The sequence below is a fragment of the Panthera leo genome, chromosome D1, assembly GCF_018350215.1.
Source record: "Panthera leo isolate Ple1 chromosome D1, P.leo_Ple1_pat1.1, whole genome shotgun sequence".
NCBI lineage: Eukaryota > Metazoa > Chordata > Mammalia > Carnivora > Felidae > Panthera > Panthera leo.
In genome coordinates, this window is record NC_056688.1 from 69,761,517 (window position 1) to 69,787,600 (window position 26,084).

At 34.9% G+C, this 26,084-nt stretch overlaps 1 protein-coding gene across 13 annotated transcripts in view; it reads right to left on the minus strand.

Moving 5' to 3' along the window:
- Positions 1-26,084, minus strand: part of BTBD10 (BTB domain containing 10) — an 89,424-nt gene that overhangs the window by 56,041 nt on the left and 7,299 nt on the right. For 4 of the 13 annotated variants that reach the window (XR_006194045.1, XM_042906871.1, XM_042906866.1 and 1 more), the window contains exon 2: positions 6,871-7,026. The exons of 4 other annotated variants lie outside the window; for them this stretch is intronic. Coding sequence is in view for 8 of the 9 variants with exons in the window: in XM_042906871.1 (XP_042762805.1) it covers positions 6,871-6,971 (101 nt within the window). In the remaining variant the exon portion in view is untranslated. Of the gene's footprint in view, positions 1-1,881; positions 4,219-6,870; positions 7,027-8,689; positions 8,709-9,222; positions 9,552-9,583; positions 10,043-10,064; positions 11,414-26,084 lie in introns of those variants that run through there. 5 more of the 13 variants (XM_042906869.1, XM_042906870.1, XM_042906868.1 and 2 more) reach the window with 5 other exon arrangements.

Sequence of the window (26,084 nt, forward strand, 5' to 3'; positions counted from 1 at the left end):
TTTAAAAGAGAAGCTTCCTAAGAGCTAAGGGATTTTTTCTCTTCCTTCATTGCTAGGCATTATTATTACACTTTCCTTGATTACCTTTTTAAATGTATTATAAGAAACCCTTTGGTTGGTCTTTGCATTTTTTAAACATCTCAGCTCATTTGAGCTCCTGCTTTCCTAATTTTCATAAAGATTTATTTTTTATAAACTTTATTATGGCAACCTTAGCTATTTGCTCTGTTTTAAAAGTAGTGCATATCTTTAAAGAGTTTATTGTGTAATCACACTAAGGATCTTTTTCTGTCCAAAAAATATCAAAATTACATTTGTACTTAACTCCCTAAGACATTATTCCTTTTTAAGAGAAATTTATCCTATAGAATCATGATATCTTTTCTCTAATCAAAAGTTGGGAAAACTCAAATTGGCAAGTTAAAAAATATATACACACAAAACACTATGCAGTTCTTAAGAATTATGCTATAAAAGACTATTTCGTGACAAAGGGGATGTTCATGATTGTTTAAAAAAAGGGTTATATAACAGTATATACAGTAGTAATAATTCAAAACCACTTTTAAAGATATGTGTGATTTTATATTTTTATATACACAATAAAAGGTTAGATGCAAAAATATTTAAAGTATATTTCTTTTGATCACAGCATAACATTTTTGTTTTCTTCTATGTGCTTTCTATATTTATAAATTCATGTAATGAATATGTATCACTTTTACAATAACACAGGCATTATTATTTTAAGAGAACCAACAAAACCAAAGAAAATATTCTATAAAGTATTAGACAAAAAGGTCTAGCTTGAGATTTCTGCTTTTATAACTCTATTTCTAAAACAAGCTTAGAAAAACATTTCTGGTCACCAAACCACAAAAAAAGCCAACACAAGATACCAGTTAGCCTAAATATATAAATAAGTCGTGACAACCATTAAGATGACCATTCAAACTTTTAAAAATTAAATGGGGGGAAATCACAAGCATTTCCCGTCATTTCAAGGAAAGTCTGTTATGAACCATTTAAAACCATTAAAAACAAAAAAAAAATGTTAAAATGTATATTCTCCCCCCCACCCCAACCCCCACAAAATGAAGGGTCAGTAGGCTAGGGATAATGAAGACAAAAGAAAAAAAATTAGTCAAATTGTTTAATACTGAGCTAAAATTTCCAAATATAAATAAAGTAAGCAATGTCACCTGTTAAGATTGAAAATCTCATAACAAGAACAATTATCTTTACTTATAAATTCTGTGTGGTTGAAAATAAATTTGCAATAATCCAAAAACTTATCTGATTTACTCTCTATTTCAATGGCAGCATCTTATTCAGAGTCTACGTTCTAAAAGACTAGAAAAAAAGTCATTTTAACCAATTAAAAGTCATCATTCAAATGTATTCAGTTTTGTAAAATACTACTACATGTAAGTGGTTCAACTAATGATTAATTCATCCAAAAGTAAAAATGTATTTACCCCCTTCTTTAGGAAATTATTTCAACGATTTTATTTGTATATCTTGAATTTCATTTTCAAACATATTAAAAATATTATTTTAAATTAGCCTTTCCTTAAATTTTTTATGATAGTCATAAAAAACAATACCAAACATAATGCATTCTCAAGTTACATGAAGATTCTACTAACACTTTAAACGAAATAAAAAACAAAACATCAAACCCATGAAAACAGTAAAAACACACTCCATTTATTTTAAATAACTTGCCATTAAGCTGACAATCAAGACATATGATCTTTTCATCCAGAAAAGTAAATGATCATAATGAAATAAAGGCCAAACATCTTTCTCAATCTCTCTCATATTCATAGATGTATAGAATTATAACCCAGTGATATCATGTAATAAATGAATACACACCTTACTTTAGTATATGCCAAGGTAGACACACAAAAACAAGAAAAAAATTCTGAAATCAGAGTATAAAGGGACTCTGCTTTTTCAAACAATGCAGCACTGAAAGCCAGGTCAGCATCCTTGGGCATTACTAGGAAACTTTAGCACATCTGATATTTCCATCATCTTCAAGATTCTTCTGAACATCAGAAAATATGCAGTCTCCCCCTACCTCACCTGTCCACAGACTTCCTCTAGCTTTCCTCCCTCTACTATGTAATAATGCTATTGCGGTTATTTAGGCTGCAAATGTTCAGAGCTACAACCCCCTCTACATATTAATTCAGTTCATTTTCTCACAGACACTGACTCAGCCGTGGGTTGTGCAGCACTGACGTTTCTAACCAAACAGCATCGTGTGAGCTGTGATCATCCCATTTCTCCATCTCTGTGCAGTGATTGGATATTGTAATTGATAGACAGGCTGAAGAAAACTCAGGAGATGAGGGCTTAGTGATATGTAGCTATGTTGCCAAATGCCATCTGTAATGCTAATTCTAGCTCTGCCAGCTTGCCAGGTTTTAGAAAACTAGGATGCAGCTAACTTTCTTCTTTTCCTTTCAATATCTTATTGTGTACTCATTCTGGGCAGTAAAGCTTCTCTTTAAAAAACAAAGGAAAAATATTCTGTGTACTTTAAGAATCCACTCAAGAACTATTCTTTAAAGTAACCAAACTTTTCTATTTCTAAACTGAGACTACAAAGTGGCTTAAAAAGGAAACTGTAAAGCTCAATCTTCACGCAGTCTCAGAAGAAATGAGCATGCGTACTTGTATGTGGGAATGAAACCTTGCAGCAAAGTCTGATATTGAATGTGTATGATACGTTTATCTTTAGTAACCTGAGCAGACTGCAGCTCTGAGTTTTAAATAGTTGTATTTAACCCAATTCAAATATTCAAGAGCTTTTAATAAGCATATTGTCAATCTAGCCATTTTAATGCTAGTTGTACAGAAAAGGTGTTCTTTTTCCTTTTTAAATACAAAAACTATTGTAATTTATAAAGAAAGCTGCTGCAATTCAGGCCAAATACACTTCAGCTGAAATGGATCTTTCAGCAAGCTACAAGGGCCTCTACACAAGTATTAACTACACAACTATTCAAAAAGAAACAAAGTTCAGTAATTTATTAACCCATTTATTTGTATGCACTTGCTTAAGCCAGAGGGAAGAGACACCCTGAAGTACATCCGTGTTGAGATTAGCTTCCTTGTCTTGTCTTTTATATCACAATGCTATACATACCAAATCTACATTCAAAAGAAAATTCAGAGAAGAAAGTACCTTAAAGTTTATTAGATGGAAATGAAACCACAAGGCAATGCCCACTAAACCCTCAAACCTCACTGGTAAGCATACCTATATAGTAACTATTGTTATTACTTTTAGAATTCAAGAAATTTATTTTTACACTTGCCAGTAAAGGTGGGGGAGAAAAAAAGACTGAAAAATGCATGCAATTCCAAAATGGGAACAGAACAAAATATAAGTTTAAACAAGACAACTTTTTAAATTATGTGTAAAAACTGAATCACTAAGAAATAAGGAATGCTCATTTCTTTGCTGCTAAAGACTGAAGGTTTGTGTCCCCCCCGCCGAATTCATGTATTGAAATGTATTCCCCCAATGTGATAGTATTTGGAGGTAAGGAGGTAATTAGGTTGAGGACAAAGCCCTCATGAATTGGATTCGTACTTTATAAAAAAGACCCCAGAGGATTCCTAGCCCCTTCTACCATGTGAGGACACAGCAAAAAGAGAGTTGTCTGAACCAGGAAGGGAGCCCTTATTAGATATCAAATGTGCCAGCACCCTAATCTTGGACTTCCTAGCCTCCAGAACCATATGAAATAAATTTGTTGTTTATAAGTCACTTGATCTACAGTATTCTCTTATAGCAGCATGAACAGACTAAGACATTTACTTTTTATAAATTTAAATCCCCAACTCAGTTTCAGGTGGCAACATGACCATCTATATTTCTTAGCCTCTATGATCCAGAGATGACCATATGACATAGTTCTAGCCAACAATTTATAAGTAGATGCCTGCCTGCTAGAAATTTCTGAAAATTTTAATTTCCTAATACAAATGAAACCCCTTTCCCATTGCCCCCTTCTCCCTCATTCTTGTCTGGAAGGTAGACATGATGGCTGGAGCCATCTTGCAATCATGAGAAAAAACAAAGAATATCAGAGATTTTTGATCCTAATATACTTAAGCCACTAAATCCACATCAAGTATTGCCTACTTGTGAACTTACATAAAAGAAAAACAAACCTCTAACTTTAACCGTGTTTAGTCTGGCTTTCTTTCACTTAAATATCCCTAAATAAAATACAAAACATTAAAAAAAAAAAAAAAAAAAAAAAAAAAAAAAGGATGAGAGTAGGTAGAAGCATAAATGAAACCCAACTGGTCATGAGTTGATATAACCTGAAGTTGAGAAATATGTACAGAGGAGTTTATTATACCCGTTTTCTCTACTTTGCATATATTTAAAATGTACCATAATAAGTTATAAACATTTTTAAAAATAAAAAGAATGAGAAATTTTGTTATAAATTTTAACTTTGCAATTTAGAATTTGGATGGTCTTGGGCAAGTTTATTAACATCATTTTTTTTTTCATCTGTCAAATGGGGACGGTAATACTTCCTATTCATAGAGCTCCACCTTCCAATCTAGTCACAGTTACCTACAGAAAGTCCCTGGCAGGAATGTCCTCCATCTACCTAATCATCCAAAGATTAGTTCAAGTCTCATTTTTACCCACTCAAGTTGATACTGAATCCTTCTCTGAACTCTTATTTTACTACAACTCACTACCACAGTTCGGTGCCCTGTTGTCCTCTAATTGTTCCACGTGTGGATATTAAAGCATTCCATGCTGGTACCCTGACAAAGTTTTTTTTTTTAAGTTCATTTTATTTATTTTGAGAGAGAGTGCATGCACACACATGCATGTGGAGGAGGGGCAGAGAGAGGGAGAAAGAGAATCCCAAACAGGCTCTGTGCTATCAGCACAGAGCCCAACACGGGGTTTGATCTCACAAACCGCGAACTCAGGACCTGAGCAGAAATCAAGTCAGTTGCTTAACCAACTGAGCCACCCAGGCAAGCTGAACCCTGACAAACTTCTGAATCTCTCCTGCAATGAGTACAAGTTCTTAACAATATTTGCTGATTGTTAGTTTGTAAAATCTCCCAATTAATTTAATATCGATTCCAAAAAAATGCCATTTTTAAAAAGTCAAATTGTATACATTTTTAAAGTATCCTAAGTCATATGTTCCTAAGTGTATAAGATCAAGAGGTCTCTAAAAGTAAGCTATTTTCCCTTGGGCAGAATTTCCATAAATGTGGTTAAAATAAGCCCAAAGGAGTTCACGGTCTTTTCATTTAAAACAAATAATGTATTGGTATTTTTTTTCTATTTCTCTTTAATATTTTTCACTGAAACAACCAATATTGATGCAGTCTACGTGAAAAAAAGCATCAAAAAGTTACTGATGCTATAGCTATCAAGAAGAGCTATGATATTTATCACTGAAATACAGGAATGAAAAAAAAAATACTGTTAGTTTTTATAAATTTTCCTCATTGTATGCATGCACCTTTTATAAAATAAACAATAGCTTATTTTTACCTATATATGAAGTCACCATTTTACATATAATGTAGTACTGTACGTTAGCAAAAAAATATTAAGAACTAGAAAGGATAACATAGAATTCACCTGGAAAATGTATACAACATAGCAGATATAAATAGCCCACACTTAATGAGATAAAACTAATTTCTCTTTAATCTCAAAGACAAAATAATTATCCATATAAGCAGGATAAAGAAAAAGTACTAGAGCACTGGTTGAAGCACACACACATACACACACACACCCAAACACACACACACCCAAAAAAACAAACCAAAAAACACTCATACCATTGTTGTGCACTTATAAATTAATAAGTCAACTTAACTTTTTCACTCAAGACCTCACCACATTAAAAGTCCACAATAAAGACAGACATCTCGTCAGGAGACTTTTTTAAAAAGTACCAATTTCTCATATTTTCTAGCTACAGCATATGGTTTAAAAGTACCTGGATTATTTCTTTAAAATTACAAAACGGATTTCAAAAAAAAAATTACAAACAGGATTTCAATATCATGGCATTTTCACGAAAACTACTAACAGTTATCAGATTAGAACTTTACATTCAAGTAAGTTAAATGCCTGTTAATATTCCCTAAGTAAATATTCACAAAGCACAATACTCTATAGGAAAACATGCTTACATACCTGCAATATGTGAGGTTTATGAGCTGCCAATTAACACAGTAAATTATCAGATAATGAAGTGTTCTAAATGAAGTATTCCTCATTAAGCTGCACAGCACAAAAAGCCTTACATATAATATATAAATGGGCTGAAATTTTTGAAATGAATTTCATTCAATGCATCAAACTTTAAATGAACCTGTAGAGTCATTGCAGAAAGACTGATTTTCCCATTAGTATCGAGATGACAACAAAATATGACATAGCCTGTAAATTATTATATATAATCTACACAGACAATATACTTAGAACACAAAATAAATTTCAACTAGAGAGTTTTAAATACAAAGAGCTAACCTGTCTTGCCAGGGTTCACAGTTAAATTAATTATAGCATTTATTCACAGGATCACTAAGGAGATTTTAACATTACTTAGAAACAAAAATTCAAATAAATACAAATATAAGAAAATTATAAATACAAATATAAGAAAATTAAAAGGAAAGAAATGCTTCTGTACAAGTTTTTAAAGGAGGAATACAAACATAATTCTTTGTAAACCAGCCCCCAACCCCTGCAGGACTTGCCACAACCAAATGCAGTTTGGTTCTTTATAAAGGTCAATTTTATCAGAGCTTTGATATGTGAAATACATATTTTCTACCTACCTTGAATGTTTATAAAGTTTACGAGGTCTACTATGCAATTTCCGATCCCAATTCTCTGGATCACTGGAGTTACTGTCATAAGGATGAGGCCGTCCTGCCATCCCACTTCAAGCTTCCTCACACTACTGCTCTGAAAGCATATGTAGCACCCATAACCTACGTGAAAGAGTAGTGTTGACCTTTAAATCTGGTCCACGCAGAATAAAATAGTCAACAATTTCACATGCTTTCTGACACTATTGTGACAGATTTTTAAAGTGATGAACAGGATTATAAAATATCAGACATACAAACTGCCACAAATGGGATTAAAACAAACACCATAAGTCTTTTTAGGTACTTTTCATCTGATTCGTCTATCAAATCTGCTTACCCCTATGCAACAGTTTAACAGTGTGTTATTTATACTTAGCAAATACACTTAACTGCCCTCTGGGTACCTCAAGTTTCCAAACATTAATATAGAACCAAAAAAAGCAAAGCAATTCCACAAAATGATTCTTTTGGACAAAATTTCACCTGGAATACATTTCTTAATTACTAAAAGTTTTAAGATGCTTAACAAAGCATCTAGTAAAACCAAATAACAAAGCTGTTATTTCTTTAAGAGCCCCTGTAGAAATTTAGTGTGGGCTCTAAAATAAAAGTATGTAAACACCGTGATGTTTCCTTACATTGTAATTACCACAAAAATACAGTATTGATGTGATTCATACATTTCATGCCTTTTCACATGCGAGACTTGTGACTGTTTTTTCTACTAAAGTCATTAAATTATAAGAAAATTAACAATAGCTTTACAGAACACCTGAGCTAAGTACTTTAAAGTATATTCACTATCCAATTTAACCTTTACCTTACAAGGTGGGCATTATTATCATAAACAGAATACAAAATGGTCTCAGTAGTTTAGTAACTTTGCCAAGATCACAATGTCGGTAAATGGCAGGATTATACAGAATAATGAGAATTTATTATATGGAATGAAGTCTTGATCTTGATAAATGTTCAAGCAGGAGTATTTTGTTTGGATATAATCAAATTTGACTTTCAGAGTCTCCAAACATCAAAAACAAACAAACAAACAAACCACACACACACAACTAAATAAGGTTAGACAATCCAGAACAAAGTTATAGAATTTGGACCAGAACAGAGGTTTCCTGACACCCACTCCTACATGCTTCCTATGCACTTTTCCAAGATGGATTTGATAGAGGGAAGTGAGGGGAATTGTACATAAACATCAAAAGGAATCCAGATTTGGAAAAATACTATACCTTACTTTTATAAAAAATTCCAATACAATAGGGGTGGCTTGGTTGACTCAGTCGGTTAAGCGTCCGACTTCAGCTCAGGTCATGATCTCGCAGTTTGTGAGTTCAAGCCCCGCATCAGGCTCTGTGCTGACAGCTCAGAGCCTGGAGCCTGCTTCAGATTCTGTGTGTGTGTCTCTCTCTGTCCACCCCTCCCTCCCTCCCTCTCTCTCAAAAATAAAGATTAAAAAAGAAAAAAATTTTTTAAAAATTCCAGTACAGTCTCATAAAAAATGCTGAAGGTAAATTCATTCAAATTTTGAATCTACCTCAGAGCTCATAAAAAAGAATTACTTCCGTAAAAAATAAAAGGTTAAAAAATATAGATTTCCACTTTACAGAAATTGCTTTCGCTATTTGATAATTTTTTCTTCATAGTTAATTAATACTTTCTTTTCAAAAACAATTGAAATCTTACAATAAGTGGACACTTTAATATAATAAATATGTAAACAAGTAGGTAGATCAAGGAGTGAAATTAAAATAACAGAAAAGGAGGGCACCTGGCTGGCTCAGTCAGAACTCTTGATCTCAGGGTTGTGAGTTCAAGCCCCACACTGGGTGTAGAGATTACTTAAATAAACTTAAAAAAATAATAGAAAACGCAAAGTCAGAGAATTGTACAATGGCTAATTCAAATTGCTAAGTAAATGCCACACAGTTTATATGCTGAATGCTCCTGGAAAAGGAAACCTGTTTCTTTAAGGATCAGTGAATAATTAAAAATCAATCAGATATCAGAGGAACATAAAAACTATAAAATTATTTTGAAAAAAAAATTGCAATCTCACTTCAGTTTTTAATTATTAAAATGTATTTACTAAAAAAGAAACTCTTTAAACTTCAATTTGATATTGTATCTACTTATCTGTACAGGAGAGATGAGGCAGAAGAGAAGGGTAAGAAAGAACAAATCAGACAAAGGAAAATGTCAGAAAAAGGTGGTAACAAGTATCGAGAAAAATAAAAAGGAAAAATAAAGACGTAGAGAGGCTTAGTAGGTTGTGTAGAATGAGATTTAGAATTTTTTCCTTACTTTGGAGGTCTTCCAATAAGCTATTTCAGGCATTAACATTTCTTTACAAGAGCGTTTTATCTCCTCCTGACATTTAACTATAAGACACACCCCTCTGGATACCCAAAGATGTCCACTGGGGGAAGAATGATAGAGAAAGTGACTAAAAAACAGAACCTCAAAGAATATATAAGGCAAATTCAGATCTACATTTTCCAACATTTTACAGTGGGTAGCATGTAGGTAGCAGATGGGAAATACCAGTAGGTCTTACTAATCAATCTATGAAAATTAATAAGCATGTATTTTACAGCCAGACACAAGAAAGTAAAGAATTTCAGATGAAAGTTATCAAAAAGGTCAACTGAAAAATCATATTTACATTTGTCAATAAAACTTGGGTATCACCATGTGAAAGATTTCTTCCCAATCCTTACTCCCAATAGTCAAGACTACGAACAGGCTAAAAACAAGGGAAATTCAAACTGCGATATCTGGAAAAAATATGCCTGTATTTGCCTACATGTGCTGGCATACTTTCAAATGTTATCAATAAGCTATAAACAAGACTACAAATAGATAAAAGGTAAATGACACACATATACTAGTTTGAAATGTGTAATAATTTCTTCTATTTTAATCAATCTCTGCATCATAGTGACATTATATTTTATTTCATTTCATTCATTCATTCATTCATTCATTCAAGGACTTACTGAACACCAAATATGATACGCCAAGCTATTTATAAGATGCTAAATCAAGTTGGGCATTGTTCCTGTGCTCCAAATCTCACCCTAGTAAAGGAAAAAAGCCTCAGTTGATGGCTCCACATACCACTTACTCCTGTGTCTCTCTCCTACCTGCATAGTTCTTACACCATTACCCAATTCTTCATCTCCATTAAAACTTGGGTGTTCTTTAGGATTCCATCTTCATTTGCTGGGTCCAGGGAGACAGCGGACAAAAAAACCATGAGGATCAAACCCTTGAGAACACCAGGTTTTACATACTACATACACTGTTTTCATTATCTCTGAATTCTTCAATAAGCACCCCAAATTCAACAATGCCAGGCTCTATCTTGGCCTCCCACATCAGCTAATGTCATCTCTATTCACTAACTCAAGAACTCCGAAGTCATCCTTGACTTCTCATTTCCCAACATCGAGTCTACTTCAAAATTTTGACTCCTCTCCCTTTTCATTCGTAAGGCTGCTGCCTTCAACTGAATCCTTAACATGTATCAGTAAGGATTTTGGTTGACCTCTTTATCACCATTCAGTCTATACTAGCTGCACTGTAATCAAAATTATCTAAGAACTTTTAATGACTCTCCATGTCCTGATCTAAACTCCTTACCATAAAAAGATCCTTTAAAATAGAGGACTTTTGGCTCCTCAGTGTATACTTCATACAAGGCAAACTAAAGTTTATTATTGTATGGATCTTGTAATCATCAAAAACATAATTACTGGACTACTAGAAACAAAGTTCTTAGAAAACACGTCACAGTTCATTGCTTTTTTAGGCATGACAGAAATTGTGGGGAATAAACTTAGGAATTGCCTGAGACTGCACTGATGGGTTAACAAGGCATAAAGAATTAGAAAGCCACAGGATGAACACACCCAAGTTTGGGTAAACAAGATTAGGTAAACAGGGCATAGGCTCCCAGTACAGGACAAAGATATAGGAATAGAAAAGCCTCAGGATGAAAGCATCAAAAATGAGGTAAACAAGATTAGGTGTTCAGGGCTGAAATGCCACCCAACTTAGTAAAATAGCAGAAAGCTGCTTTCACAGGAAGGAAGGACCAAAATAGGTAAACAGGTAAACAAGACTATGGAAAACAGCCAGCAGAAGTTGCCCTGAGTGGAACTAATTAGCAAAAGAAAGGTGCCTTGTTGACCCTGAGGTAGCATGTTTCGTCTTTCTTGTCCTCTTGGCCAGTTTAGGTAAACAGAGGTGGCGCCTCCTGTCTGCTGTATACAACCTCCCAGCAAGCACCAGAATTTTGTTTTGTACTGACCCAAACCCCTAACACTGCATATCTTCAAAACCTCTTTTTCCCACGCCCATGAGTTAATGTCCACGGTTTCACTGTATCCTTGTGCACGCCCATTCTGATCCTAATCAAAATGGAGCAAGGGTCAGAGCAAGGACCCTTACTAGGGGCTCCTGTCTCCTCCCAGACATTAGCCTCTCTTGCATTTCAATTTTGCGTCCACTCTCTTGCTGGACAAGAGAAAACTCCAGACCCAGAGCCTATGACAAGAAATAATCTAAATTCTAAATAATTTAGATATAATCTGTGCAGAGGGAGGAACAACTAGGCCAATTGGCTAGAGACATGCATTCAGGAGACTGTCAAAAGTCAACTAGGAAAAAGGCAATTCAATTACTTCTCTTCTCTTGGATATTACTATTAAAAAGGGGGTGTGGGGGAACAGAATCTTCAAGACTATAATAACATAAATAAGTGGTCTTTAGGATACTATTTCCAGGTAGTATTAATTAATGGCAATGATTCATAGAAAAGTTTTGTTGTTTTTTTTTTTTTTGAAAAAAGGATAGTACATGGAGACTTTATTCTGTCCTATGTTATGTATCAGTGGGCTAGGAAGTTTAATTTTCTCCTATTTAAAGCTCAAAACAAGCTAGTATTATAATCATGTTTTATAGATGAAAAGATCTTAGAGCTAACATTAGAATCCCAGTCTAACAGAAAGCCCATGTTCTTTTTTTTTGTTTATTTTATTTTATTTTTTTTTTGAGAGAGAGAGAGATGGAGGGCGGGCACATGCACAAGAAGGGCAGGGGCAGAGAGAGAGGGAGAGAGCATCTCAAGCAGGCTTCTGTCAGTGCAGAGCCCAACGCGGGCTCAAACTCACCAACCAGATCATGACCTGAGTCAAAATCAAGAGTCCATGCGTAATCAACTGGGCTACTCAGGTGTCCCAAGCCCATGTTCTTTCTAACATACTAAGCTAGGTATACAGAAATTCATAACATTTGTTCCCTACAGCCAGCAGATGTCTTTTTTTAAACTTCAGCCATCTTGTGGCTTTGTTCATCCTACTGGGATCTCATTCTGAATAGTGTCATTATATGAGAACTTTTCTATTAACGGGAAATTGTTTTTATCTCTCAAACTTTGCAAACAAAGTAATTCAAGTGTGGTGGTTACTGGAGAGAAAGACCTGATAAGTAAGTGGAAAAACAATGAAAAGAATAAAATCACACAGTGATACCAGCCCGAAGAGCCAAGACAAGATTGCCTTTGGCTGCAAAGAAAGGCAAGTATCCAGAGGATATTTTAACTACATCAATAATTGGAAAGGCTGGAGAGAATGAATACTGCTACAGATAATTGTGAAAGAAAAAGAACAGGCTGGGAGGAGGGGGTTGCCTGGCTGGCTCAGTCCGTTAAGCCTCAGACTCTTGATTTCAGCTCAGGTCATGGTCTCACACTTTGTGAGTTTGAGCCCCCTGTCGGGCTCAGCACTGACAGTGTGGAGCCTGATGGGATTCTCTCTCTCCCTCTCCCTGTCCCTTCTGCTCTTTCTCAAAATAAATAAACTTAAAAAATAATAAAAACAACAGGTGAGAGCAACTTTTTAAAAGTTTATTTATTTTGAGAGGCGGGGAGGGGCAAAGAGAGGGAGAGAGAGAATCCCAAGCCGGCTCTGCGTTGTCAGCACAGAGCCCAACATGGGGCTCAATCTCAGGAACCCTGAGATCATGACCTGAGCTGAGATCAAGAGTCAACACTTAACTGACTGAGCCATCCAGATGCCCCTAGAAGCAACTTTTAAAAGAAAAGTAAACCAGAGGGGTGAAAAGAAACCTGTACAGGCAGCCAAGTTAAGCAATCATGTGAGCCTCCTACAGATAACAATGATTTAAGCCTTGAGAAAATACTTTTTTAATGTTTATTTTTGAGAGAGAGAGAGAGAGAGAGAGAGAGAGAGAGTTCAAGCAGGGAAGGGGCAGAGAGAAAGGGAGACACAGAATCCGAAGCAGGCTCCAGGCTCTGAGCTGTCAGCACAGAGCCCGACGTGGGGCTCAAACCCACAAACCGTGAGATGGTGACATGAGCCGAATTCAGACACCTAACCAATTGAGCCACCCAGGCCCCCTGTAAACCTGGATAAAATATTTTTAAAACTACTGTTTAAAAGCACTGGCAAATATCCCAAAGCATAAAGTAGTGAAAGAAGAGCATATTCTGAAAGGTAACAGAATTTTGTGTTCAGATGAAGTTCTTATGCTGAGTGCCCTTCCCAATCCCCTAGAAATATGGTGAAGGAAACCAGCCAGCCATACAGCTCAAAGTAGTAGAGAAAACAATTCAGAACTAGAAGTGCAGCTGGAAATTTAAGTCAGACATAGTGGAAGTGAAAGAACCACACAGAGGTATGGCCCAAAATCTAAACATAAATTCTACTAGGCTAAATTACACATGCATGGAGGAGAGACTCCAGGCCCTCTGTGGTAGACTACAGAGGAATTTACCCTTGAAAGCTGCATGGCATAAGATCTAGGAGTTTGATGCTTTTTAAACCGAGTGCAGGCCCAACCATACACAGCCCAAGCAGCAGAAAGCTGAAACCTTTATTGGCTTAAGAGTGTCAGAGGACAGAAACCACCAGAGCCAGAGAAGCTAGAAATTAAAAGGGAATATCCAAAAGTAGAGGAAGTACAGGGAGGGTGAGCTCCAAAATGTGAATGTAATCTAGGCCCAAATTTTTGGCTGATCACCAAATTACACAGGTGGCGGGAGCACTTTCCTCCACTCACTCCCAGGAGACCATACTAAAAACCAAGTAGCTGGAAGAAGTAAGAACTAAGCACAGATATCAGATGGTATACACTGCTTGGGAAACAATGTTTGCGATTGAGTCCAGGCAACTTAATGGTCCACTAGAACAAAACAACAATACTCATAAGAACATTATAATCAATACCCTGGTTTCTGCCAAAAATTATGCGATGCAAAGAAATAAGAAAGTAAAACAGCAATCAATAGAAAGTGACTCCAGGTAGGCCCAGATATAGGATTTAGTGAATGACTTCAAACCACATATTTAAACAATTAAAGGAATATATTCAAAGAACTACAATAAGAAGGTGGTCTTGATGAATGGCAGAAAGGGATTCTCAATAAATGAAAATTATCAAAAAATGAAAACTTCAGCTGTAGCTAGAAAGAATAACTAAAACGAAAATTTCATTAGATGGGCAAAACAGCACACAAGATGAGGAAAAAAATAAGGGAACTTGAAAACAGATCAGTAGAAATTACCCAATCCATAGACTACAGAGAAACAAAGACTGGATGTTATCTGTAAACACAGGTGGGAAAGCATCTAACAATACAACATGTAAGTAATTAGAGTTACTACTGATACACTCAACAAAATGGAATCTCAAAAGTGTTATGGTAAGCTAAAGAAACTAGACTCAAAGGTTCCATACCAGACGATTCCATTTCTATAACATTCTTGAGAAGACAGGGATATAGAACAGAACAGCCAGGGCCTAGGGCTTGGGGAACTACACGGGGACAGCACAAGTTAATTTTTGGGGGGGGGGGGGGGGGGGGGGGGGGTGATGGAACTATTCTATATCTGGATTGCGGTGGTGGTAGTTATGCAACTGTATGCCTTTGTCAAAATTCATAAGACCTGTACACCAGAAAGAGAATTTTATTGGATGTAAATTTACAAAGAAATTCAAAAAGAAAGTGAAAAAATTAGCAGAGATGTTTAATACTTATAATTATCAAACATATTAGCATGACATATTTAAATCAAGTTTTAATCAAAAAACCTAAATCATATTGTCCCCATTACCATCAAGGATACTTCTAGCTATCTTCCCACTGCTCACTGCCATAATGACACACATAACTTTTGATAATGAAAACTGGTGGGAACCTTTCTACTTCTGCCACAATACTAAGTGACTAAGACAAAAAGATTTTGGAATCAGAAAAACTAGTCGTATGACTTTGTAGAAGCTTCTTAACCTCCAAGTCCTCAATTTCCTTAAATGTGAAAAAATAACATAATTCTCATTACCATTATTTTCTCTATTACCTATAACTTCCAATCAAATTGTTATAAAAAATAGATGAGTCAGGGAGCACCTGGGTGGCTCAGTCAGCTAAGCCTCTGACTCCTGATTTTGCCTCAGGTCATGATCTCACAGTTCATGAGTCTGAGCCCTGAGTCAGGCTCTGCGCTGACAGCAAGAAGCCTGCTTGGCATTCTCTCTCCCTCTCTGCCCATCCCCTGCTCAAGCACATGCGCTTGCTCTCTCTCTCAAAATAAATAGATAAACTTTGAAAAAATATGAGTCAGGAAACCTTAGATAGTAACACAGTGCTGGGCACATTGCTGACTTTCTCTAATAGACTACTGAATGCGAATTTTGTATATCTCATTAGCTCATTCGTGACTTTCTAGTTGCCTTTTGAGATCACAGAAAATGAGAATTCCTAGGAAGTTGCTCAACAATTAATGAGCACCTATAATGTGCTAGATGGTTGGAATAAAAAGATGAAACGGGTATCATCCATGTCCCGGTTCAAAAAAAAACACACAAAAAAAACGCTAAAATAATCACAACACAGGAGCAGGGGATGAATGATTAGGGAGGGATAGGATTTCTACTCACTTTCAATTATCTTTATTTCTCCAGGGAACTGACCCTCCCTGTTCTACTTAACATCAAAAATACCTTAGACTTTTCAGGGTCATCAAAAAACCACGCACTTTAGACAAAACTGCTGATAACACTTTTAGCATCTAAATCAAAACCTTATGTCATTCCTATAATACTTAGATGAAAACAATTATTTCACTGTTAGCTTACCCATAAATTTTAATGCATGGAAGAACAAACCAACCATCCTCGTTTCTAACCTCAGCAAAAACTCCTTCAGTTATTTTTATCATAGCATTCCTGCTATATCCCAGAAGCTTAAAATTTTAAAATTCTCTCTTTTGGAGATAAAAGTCCCCTGCGACATAACAAATTACCATAAACCCACCCAATGGTTTACAGCACACATATTATTTTCTCAGTTTCTGCTGGTCAGGAATCTGGCGGAGTTTAGCTGGGTCCTCTGCAAGGCCACAATGAAGGTGTCAACCATGACCAGATCCTTATTTGGAGGCTCAACTAGAGAAGGATCCACTTCCAAGCTTACTGTGATTGTAATAGTTCATTTCCTCATAGTAGTAGGATTCAAAACTAATGATGGAGAGATAGCAAACATGCTGGCAAAATGGAGTTTTATAATTAGGGAACATCTCATTACCCTTAGCATATTCTTCTGGCTAAAAGGAAATCACATATTCTGCTCACACTAAAGGGCATGAACACCAGCAAGCAGGGATCAGAGGAACTACCTCAGAGTCTGTCTGCCATATTATCCAATATATTCTATCTATGTATTACACTAAAAGCTTAAGATTCTGCTCAGCCCTTGTTCTAATTATACATACCACTATACTAACATACACATACACACAAAAAGCATACATCTATTTTCTCTCCTTGACTTCACACATTTGTCACAGCAAAAACCTGAAACCAATCTAAATGTTCATCAAAAACAAACTGGTTAAAACTCTGCATAATATCATGCAATCAGTAAAAATGAGATAGATAATATGTATACTAATAAGGAAAATATTCCAAGATACATTGCTACATTAAAAAGCAAGGTACAGATGTGCATTATGTACCTCAGTATGTTTTAAAAATTCATATGCAGGGGTACCTGAGTGGCTCAGTTGGTTAAGCATCTGCCTCTTGACTTCAGCTCAAGTCATGATCTCACAGTTTGTGAGTTTGAGCCCCACAATGGGGCTTGGGATTCTCCTTCTCTCTGCCCTCCCCCACTTGCTCTCTCTCTTTCAAAATAAATAAAAATAAACTTAAAAAAATAAAAAATTTAATTAAATTTAAAAATAAAAATACATATGCAAACCAAACACGATGTGCCTAGCTGGCTCAGTCAGCAGCGCATGTGACTCTTGATCTTCGGGTTGTGAGTTCAAGGCCCTTGTTGGGCATAGGGCTTACTTTAAAAATAAATAAAATATATATACCCGTGCATGCATATGTTTTTAAAATCATTATAAATATCACATAAAACTTATGACAAAGTTGCCTCTGCCGAAAGGCTGGAATGAGACTTTTCACTATATTCCTTATAGTATTTGAGTATAACACATGCTGTTTGCATAATACAGCATTATCTACAATAAAGTACTTGGAGGTGGCTCTGTTACAGAAATTATCTTCCCTGTTTAATTTTACTTGCTTAAGTGTAGTTTTTGTTTGTTTGTTTCGGACTGCTTCTACAATATGTCAATACATATTATAGAAGAGGAAAATATCTTTTTCCTCTACCCTTGGAAGTTCTCAACTGAAACCCCTGTAACAAAAGACAGATTAACAGAAGAAAAGCATACAGATTTGTTTAATATAAATTTTACATGACACTGGAGCGTTCATAAAGAAATTAAAACCTGAAGAAATCATTAATCTGAGGGTTCTTATTTAGTTCTTATGTGATGAAGAGTGGAAAGTTGTGGAAAGATGTAACAGGACAGAGTATGAGCTAAGTGTAGCAAACTGCCTGTTCCTCAGATTCTTCTCTGTATCTCTTCATCTTCAGAGAGAAGAATAATCCTTTCCTCTGGATAAAGGAAGATACCTCTCATGAGGGTTTTTTGACTTGCTTTAGGGACAGGTCAGAAAGTCCATCCTACACATGCCATTTCTCACATTCCCTCAGCTTAAAGTAATCGATATGCCAAGGTACCACATTTTGGGGTAGCATGTGCTAAGCCCCATCATTATGCACTGGTAGAATGTTTCTGCCACGTGTCTTATATTAAACTGTAAGATCCTTAAGGACAAGAAGAAAGTATGATTCAAGTGTGTCCCCACAGTTTAGTACAACTGATATATAAGCTTTTACAAAATGTTTTAACATTAAGATGAAAGAAATTTCATTTACACAATCTATTAGTAAAGGGGAAATATAAATTATGAAGATTTTTGGACAGTCTTAAACTTAGTTGCTTGTATTAAAAAAGAATAGTACCATATAATTATACCCATGTTTTAGTTATGGTAAAGAGCACCAATCATGTGAATCCTACCCTCAAATGAGCAAAAATTATAACAATTCAATTTTTATTGTCAATACTTGCTCTCAGGAGATATACACTAAGAAAGTGGGGTTAAAGGAGGGAAAGTATAGGAAATAGCCCTGAAAACATTTTAAATAATATTATCAAATAACCCTTAAGTTTCCCCAAAATATTCCTTAAAGCTGTGGGTCAATTTCACAGAAGGAAGCCCTTTCAATTGTCAAGGCTTGTCCTTCTCTGATTGGATACAGTTAAAGTAAGGCAAGTGAATAAAGTTAAGAAGTTTATTCAGGTTATTTTTATACTAGATTATGTCTGACTAAATTTTGTGTAACTAGTTCCATGATATCAAATTTAAATGATTTATGCTTTCGTTCAAAATGTATTCATTAGGTACTTAACATTTCTTCAGATGTTTTGCTAACCGCTAGAGATAGTCACAGATTTAATAAAATTGCATGGAATTTCCATTAAAAGTAAAGTTCTTTGGCTATTTAAAAGGCCTCCTTATTTAATCCACCAAAATGTAAAACTTCCAATGCCAACTCACATTCAGCCCCTGATCTTCCAGAGGCTACTTGGAGATAAAATCTTTGAGGTAATTGATTTTACAACTTCTATAGAATTTTTTTTTCAATATATGAAATTTATTGTCAAATTTGTTTCCATACAACACCCAGTGCTCATCCCAAAAGGTGCCCTCCTCAATACCCATCACCCACCCTCCCCTCCCTCCCACCCCCCATCAAAGCATAAGAGACTCTTAAAAATGGAGAATTTCTTTTTTTTAATATTTATTTTTGAGAGAGAGAGAGATAGAATGTGAGCAGGGGAGGAGCAGAGAGAGAGAGAGAGAGAGAGACAGACAGACAGACAGACAGAATCTGAAACAGGCTCCAGGCTCTGAGATGTCAGCACAGAGCCCAATTCGGGGCTTGAACTCAAAAACTGTGAGCCGAAAACCTGAAAAACCAAAAAACCAAAAAACCTGAGCCGAAGCCGGACGCTCAACCAACTGAGCCACCCAGGCGCCCCATAGAATTTCTATTCAAATTTTGCTGACTTCTTAGTCAAGGCACTAACACTTCAAGAAATGTTTGTTTTATCCCATCTTAAACAGATCAATGAATGTTTGAAAATCTTTCCACATCTTAAGCATTTTCTAAGTACCTGCATTACATGGATAGCATTTGTAAAGAACTAGATGCTGTTTATAGTGCTAAATTCTTAAAACTCACAAAAGACCTATGATTTTTTTAATATTCTAAAAAAATTTTAAGTTTTGTTTTCTGTTCATATGTCCCTATTTTTTCTTTTCTTGTATGACCAATTAGTATTGCATTCAAAACTGGAAACATCTTAATTGAACAAATCACCTTGACATAAAATTTAATATAGGCAAATCTCCAATAAGCTGATGAAGTGCCTAAATCAAAGGAGATTACATTCAACTCCTAAGAACAAGCACCCTTTAAACAAAGACTCTTAATTGTTTTCTTTTTTCCTCCATGACCCTTTAAAAAATATTTTTTTTCTTCTGAGACTTTTTAAATAAGTTATATATTTCCTTCATATAACCTTTATTATACTGTTCCATTTTGCCCTGTTCATTATCCCTGCTACCCTCTATTCCTTTCAGATTTTTGCTTGTTTATCTGCCATCAACTCAACAGGCCAGAAAAGGCCATAAGTATATTCAAGTTCTGGACTGTTGTGCTACCCAACAAAACTTCGTGTTTTAATGAAAATGGCTTATGTCTACACTGTACAAAAAGTAGCAACTAGCCATATGTGGCTATTAAGCACTTAGAATGTACAACTGAGGAAATTTTTAATTTTCCATTTTAATTAATCTAAATTTAAAAAGCGATATGTGGCTAGTAACTATCATATATGCCAGCACAATTAGAGGCAGAATATCAGAGCCTCCCCCACCAAAATAGTTTTGTCCTCTAAATGTTTCATTTTAAGGAATCTAAAATTTGCCTTGAGACAAATTACTTGCACACACACACTATACATATCTTTGTATCTTAATATTACAGGTAATGTTCCACTTATAAATAAAATAAAAATTATTTTCGGGGCGCCTGGGTGGCTCAGTCGGTTAAATATCTGACTTTGGGTTATGATCTTGCTGTTTGTGAGTTCAAGCCCCATGTTAGGCTCCGAGCTGACAGCAGAGACTGCTTCCGATCCTCAGTCCCCGCCCCCCCTGCCCCTCCCTGGCTTGAGCTCTCTCTTCCTCTCTCAAAAATAAACGTTAAAAAAAAATTTAACAAATAATAAAATTACTTATATTCAGAGATCATTGAGCCTTATTACAAAAACTAAAAGTCTGTGACACTGGTATATGAATAGACAGACAAAACAACAGAACAGAATAAAAGGTCCAGAAATAGATCCCTAAAACATGATGAAATTTTATATATGATAAAGAAGTGGTTTCTCAAATCACTTGAGGAAAAGACAGACACTAATAAGTGGTATTGGGACAAATGGATAAATAACATTTGGGAAAACTTAAAATTGAACACGTACCTCACAAATACTAGGATAAACTCCGAATGGATCAGCTATTATAAAAACTGAAATCATACATATACTAGAAAAAAAATAGGTGATTTCCTTTATAATCTGGAAGAAGGTAAAGCCTTTCTTATTTGTCTACATAAAAATAAACACCATTGTACTACAAAAAGCAGCAGAAATAACAAAACTTAAAAAATACTTTTCACTATATAAAAAGCTCTTTAAAAAGAGAAAAAAACCCACAGCTCTCCCCCACAAGAAATAGAGAATGTTCAAAAGACATGGGAAATTATCAGAAAAATAAAGGTAAATGGCCTTCAATCTATTAAAGTATGTTCAACCTAACTCATAAGAGAAATGCAAAATAATATCTCCAATTCTGACCATAAACTGTGTTGGTAAGACTGAGGAGAAACAGATATTCTCTACATTCTCATACACTGCTAATGAAAAACAAACAATATAACCCCCATGGAGAAAAATTTTATAATATCTAAATTATACAAATGTTTACCAGTCCCACTTGCAAAAATCTAGCCTGAAGATACAACTCCACAAATACTAAACAAAATATTCAAAATATATTCACTGTGGCATTATTTGTAATGGCACGAAACTGAAAGCAATCTGAATGTGCGTCAAAAGAGGCTAAATGAATAAACTGGTACATCGACAGAATGAACTACTATGCATCTATAAAAAAGAATAAGGGAGATCCCCATGTACAATTATCGATCATATCCAAGATATATTATTAAATGGGGGGGGCAAGTGAAGAACAAGTAGGATACGGTTTGTTTTTTTTTCTGAACAAATTATATACATATATCTATACATAAACACAAATATACATCTATTTATTTTTGCAAAAAGAACTCTAGAAAGATAAACAAGACACTAATAGAAATGGTTACCTACAGGGACAGATGGAAATGGGGTGAAAGCAATACAGATGTAAGGAAGGTTTTTGAGTATTCTTTTAATATAGTTTTGATATTTGAACACTGTGTTAATTTATATACTCTAAGTAAATAAAAGGCCTACTATTAGCATGTTCTAAACTGCAACACTCAGTTTCTTTGGTTTTGTTTAAATAAACAGTAGATGCACATTATAAATGTAAGTGCAGATTTAGTAGCAATGAAAAGGACTGCCATGTCACTCAAATGCATTCCAGTCCTATTAAATACCTCCATCTAGAATAGTAAGCAATGACCAAGACATTATCAAAATGGGTTCTTGAAGAAAAAGGTGAAGCTATCCTCATTTGGGAAGTTTACCAGACTAGTGGTAGGTTAAATATGTTTCAGCATTAAGTGAACTACAGCAAAATATTTACTGAGATTTTTCAAGTAGGACGGAGGTACAGGGGCTAGATGCATCTAATTCAGGAAACCTTGGATAACAGGTTGGATTTTCACATATATTATCTATGCTAATCCACATATCAATCCTATAAGACACAAGAGAGGTCTTCTACTGATGCCTTTCTAAAAAATTGAGAAACTGGCTTAGGCTTAAAGGGATTATGTTATTTGCCTAATGTCATATAGCTAATAAATAAGCTAGGACACAGATACATACCGCTATAGTCAAATTCAGTGTTTTTTCCAACATACTATATATATACACTGTCTCTCAAACTTAATACACAACCAATTAAAATGCTATTCCCAGAAAATAAAAAGTGCTAGTGGTAGCATTTCAAATCAGTAAGAGTTAGATAGCTGGATTACAGACAGATTCAAGGTTAGATACAGGTTCTAAAAAAAATTAACTGCTTACCTATTTGAGCAGAAGATCCTTTCCAAATTTCACATTAAAAATTTCAAAGTACAACATAAAATCACAACAAAATCAAGGAGAAAATATAAGTGAATAATTATCTGACTCAGAATAAAGAAGGGGTATCTAAGCCTTTCCAAGTCTCAGAAAAAAAACAAAACAAAACCATCAAGCCAAAGACTGCTAGTATGAGAAACAGGAATGTGCTGCCAGCCAATTTAAGCTAATATTCTCAACAAAAACTAGTAAAAACTTCATCAGGGATCAGATTTAGGATGGCACACAGGCTTCAAGAAGGATTGGTTAGACTACATAAAACTCAAAGAAAACTATAAAAGATTTTACATACAAAATAAAAAATTAAAATCTTAAATATATAGAGAATATTTATATATCCATATTAAAGTACCTGAATACTATGATGGAAAAATGGGCAAAGTTCACGAACTAGCAATTTACAAAAAGAATATGAGTGGCCAAAAAGGGGAAAAGAAGAAATATTCGACCTCACTAGTAATATAAGAAACCCAAGTTAAATCTGAGATGTTTAACCCATCAAATCGCCAAAGGTTTGCTGGTTGGTTTAATGACAAACAGTGATGGCTTAAGTATAGAGAAGATGGCTACTCAAGCTTGTGGGAATATAAATTGTAAAACTTGTAGGATATCATACACTTTGACACAAGAACCCTTTTAAAATTTTATCCTACAAATATTGTTTATCAAAGCATTTATGATAAGAGGAAGGGGAAAGGAAAGAGGAGGGAAGAAATGTTAATTTTTAAATCTAATTACATATCTGTTATATTATTCAAATTTTCTTTTAATTTCTTAAAATTTTTAAGTCGTTACATAGAGAATAAATGTGTGTGTGTGTGTGTGTGTGTGTGTGTAAAAAGACAGAGGCAGACAGACTGACCGACAGATTCTGGAAGCCATAATCTTTGGGTCATGGGATTTCAGTGCTATTTTCTTCCTTGCTCTTTGCTAAATGTCCCAAATTGCATGCACTGCATTATACTTTTTTGGTCGAAAAGAAATTACTTCCAAAAATATACTTTTATAAGTAATTTTTCAAAGTGCTCATTGTAAAACAATTTCAAAACCAACAAGTGTTCAAGACTACTGTTAAATTTATCAGTCACTAATGAATGACAAATGAAAGCAATGAAAGATGTCACACCACTTTTCTTCTAAAATGACACTTTTACCCCTTTCTTAATGTTGAGTTCAACTAATTTAACAACAACATATGCATACATGTATATAAATAATGCATATATACTGCTTTCTAGTATTATAAATACACTACATAAACACAAAATGGAAATTAAAAAAAGGGACTGAGTAAAGTATATATAAATGGAAGTTCTATTTTTTCTTTCAAATGGCACAACAAACAAGTTTTTCATACACTTCCAGAAGTACATGCAACCCACTAGGGAGATAACTGAAATAAATCACTCAGAAACAGGAGACTTGCAGATCTGTATTCTAGTCAGCTTTCCCACTACCAGCCAATAACTTTTATCAAAATCAAGTAAGAGGATTTATTCTGCACTTCAATTTATTCTTCCAAAAATCAGAGTATTAATGATTTCAAGTATTTTCAGCATTATGGTTTTATAATTCCACCACTAATAACTCAGCATTAACTTTTAAAAGAGAAACTCAAACATTGTGGACTACTCAATAAGAAGGAAACAACAGTGCCCCACAATTACCATCTTACAGGAACGTCTTGAAGAAAAGTCTCAATTAACAAATGAGGAACCAAAAGGGCTGAGCAGAGTGTGTTGTTTGCTCTTCAAATGTGAGAAAAATCAAATTCAATCCTGCATTGTATAAAGCACGCTGCCCTGAATGAAATAATTAGCTTTAAAATAATTCACTATTTGTATGATCATTCAAGAATAAGAAAATTATCAAAATACTTTCTTGTACAATTTTGTATCTGAGATCTCAGATTGAGATTCTGAGGTTTCTGAGCTTTAAAACTTATTTTTTTTAATTTTTTTAAATGTTTATTTATTTTTGAGAGAGAGAGAGAGAGCACGAACAGGAGACAGGCAGAGAGAGAGGGAGACACAGAATGGGAAGCAGGCTCCAGGCTCTGAGCCATCAGCCCAGAGCCGAACGCGGGGCTCGAACTCACGGACCGTGAGATCATGACCCGAGCTGAAGTCGGACGCTTAACCGACTGAGCCACCCAGGCGCCCCTAAAACTTATTTTTAAGGTGAAACTTAATGTAGTCTACAAATAGAAAATGTAGAATAATTTTCTACTTACCTGCTATAGCAGTGACCATCAAAGAAACAAAAGGGAAACAATCCAAATTGGTAAAAATGATTTTATTTTTTTAGAAGTAGATAACAGTATCCTAACAGATTATTTTTTTAATTTTTTTTTTTTTTTTGAGAGAGTGAAAGAGCACAAATGGGACACGGGTCGAGAGACAGAGGGAGAGAAACTTAAGCAGACTCCACACCCAGCACGGAGCCAGATGTGGGGCTAGATCTCTTGACCCTGAGATCATGACCTGAGCCGAAATCAAGAGACAGATGCTTGACTGACTAAGCCACCCAGACATTCCAAATAAATGATTTTTAAATTGCCAAACCATCTCACTCTACTATATGCTACTATTCCATCTGGCATTCAAATTACATAGAATTCCAGACATCAGTCAATGGATGCCTACATGAAAAGCAAGAAAAAGAACTTCCTATTGTTCAGTGCTGACTAGAATAAAAAACAACAAAAAAACACCTTTATAATTTCTAGTGGAAGAGCCATATAGCGAAGCTGTAAACAGCCATTTGAACTTGTTTCTATCCAAGAGAGATAGCTAGATGTAAATTTACCCTGATGGATGTGTGCTATTTTTGAAGCATAAGCACAGAAAAACGTACTAACAAGTGATAGTCACTTTACTATTTACGTGGCACTTTTACATAAGTTTTTTTTATTTCATTCTTAAACTCATGACAATTGTGTTCTAGTTCCACTTTTCATGTGAGGAAACAAAGGCTCATAGAGGTTAAGTAACCTCACAGAGCTAACATCTCTGTTTAAACTCAGATCTAAATGATCCCAAGTAGGGTAGTACAAGCAGAAAAGTAGGATTGTAATTAAAATGGCCTCAGAAAAGTGTTATGCATAGTTTCTAATAAAGTACTTCAATCAGTGATTCACTATGAGACTGTCATCCTCAGCCAAATACTAAATGTTAATTTCAATTTGTGACCAAAAATATTAATAGATAACTCATTTCAACTAATTAAAGATAAAAGTAAGCACCAAGTCCCAGATATTTTACATTTTCAATCAGAAAAATATAAACTATTAATTAAGGGCAATGAAAGATGCTTTGAATGGCAAAGATA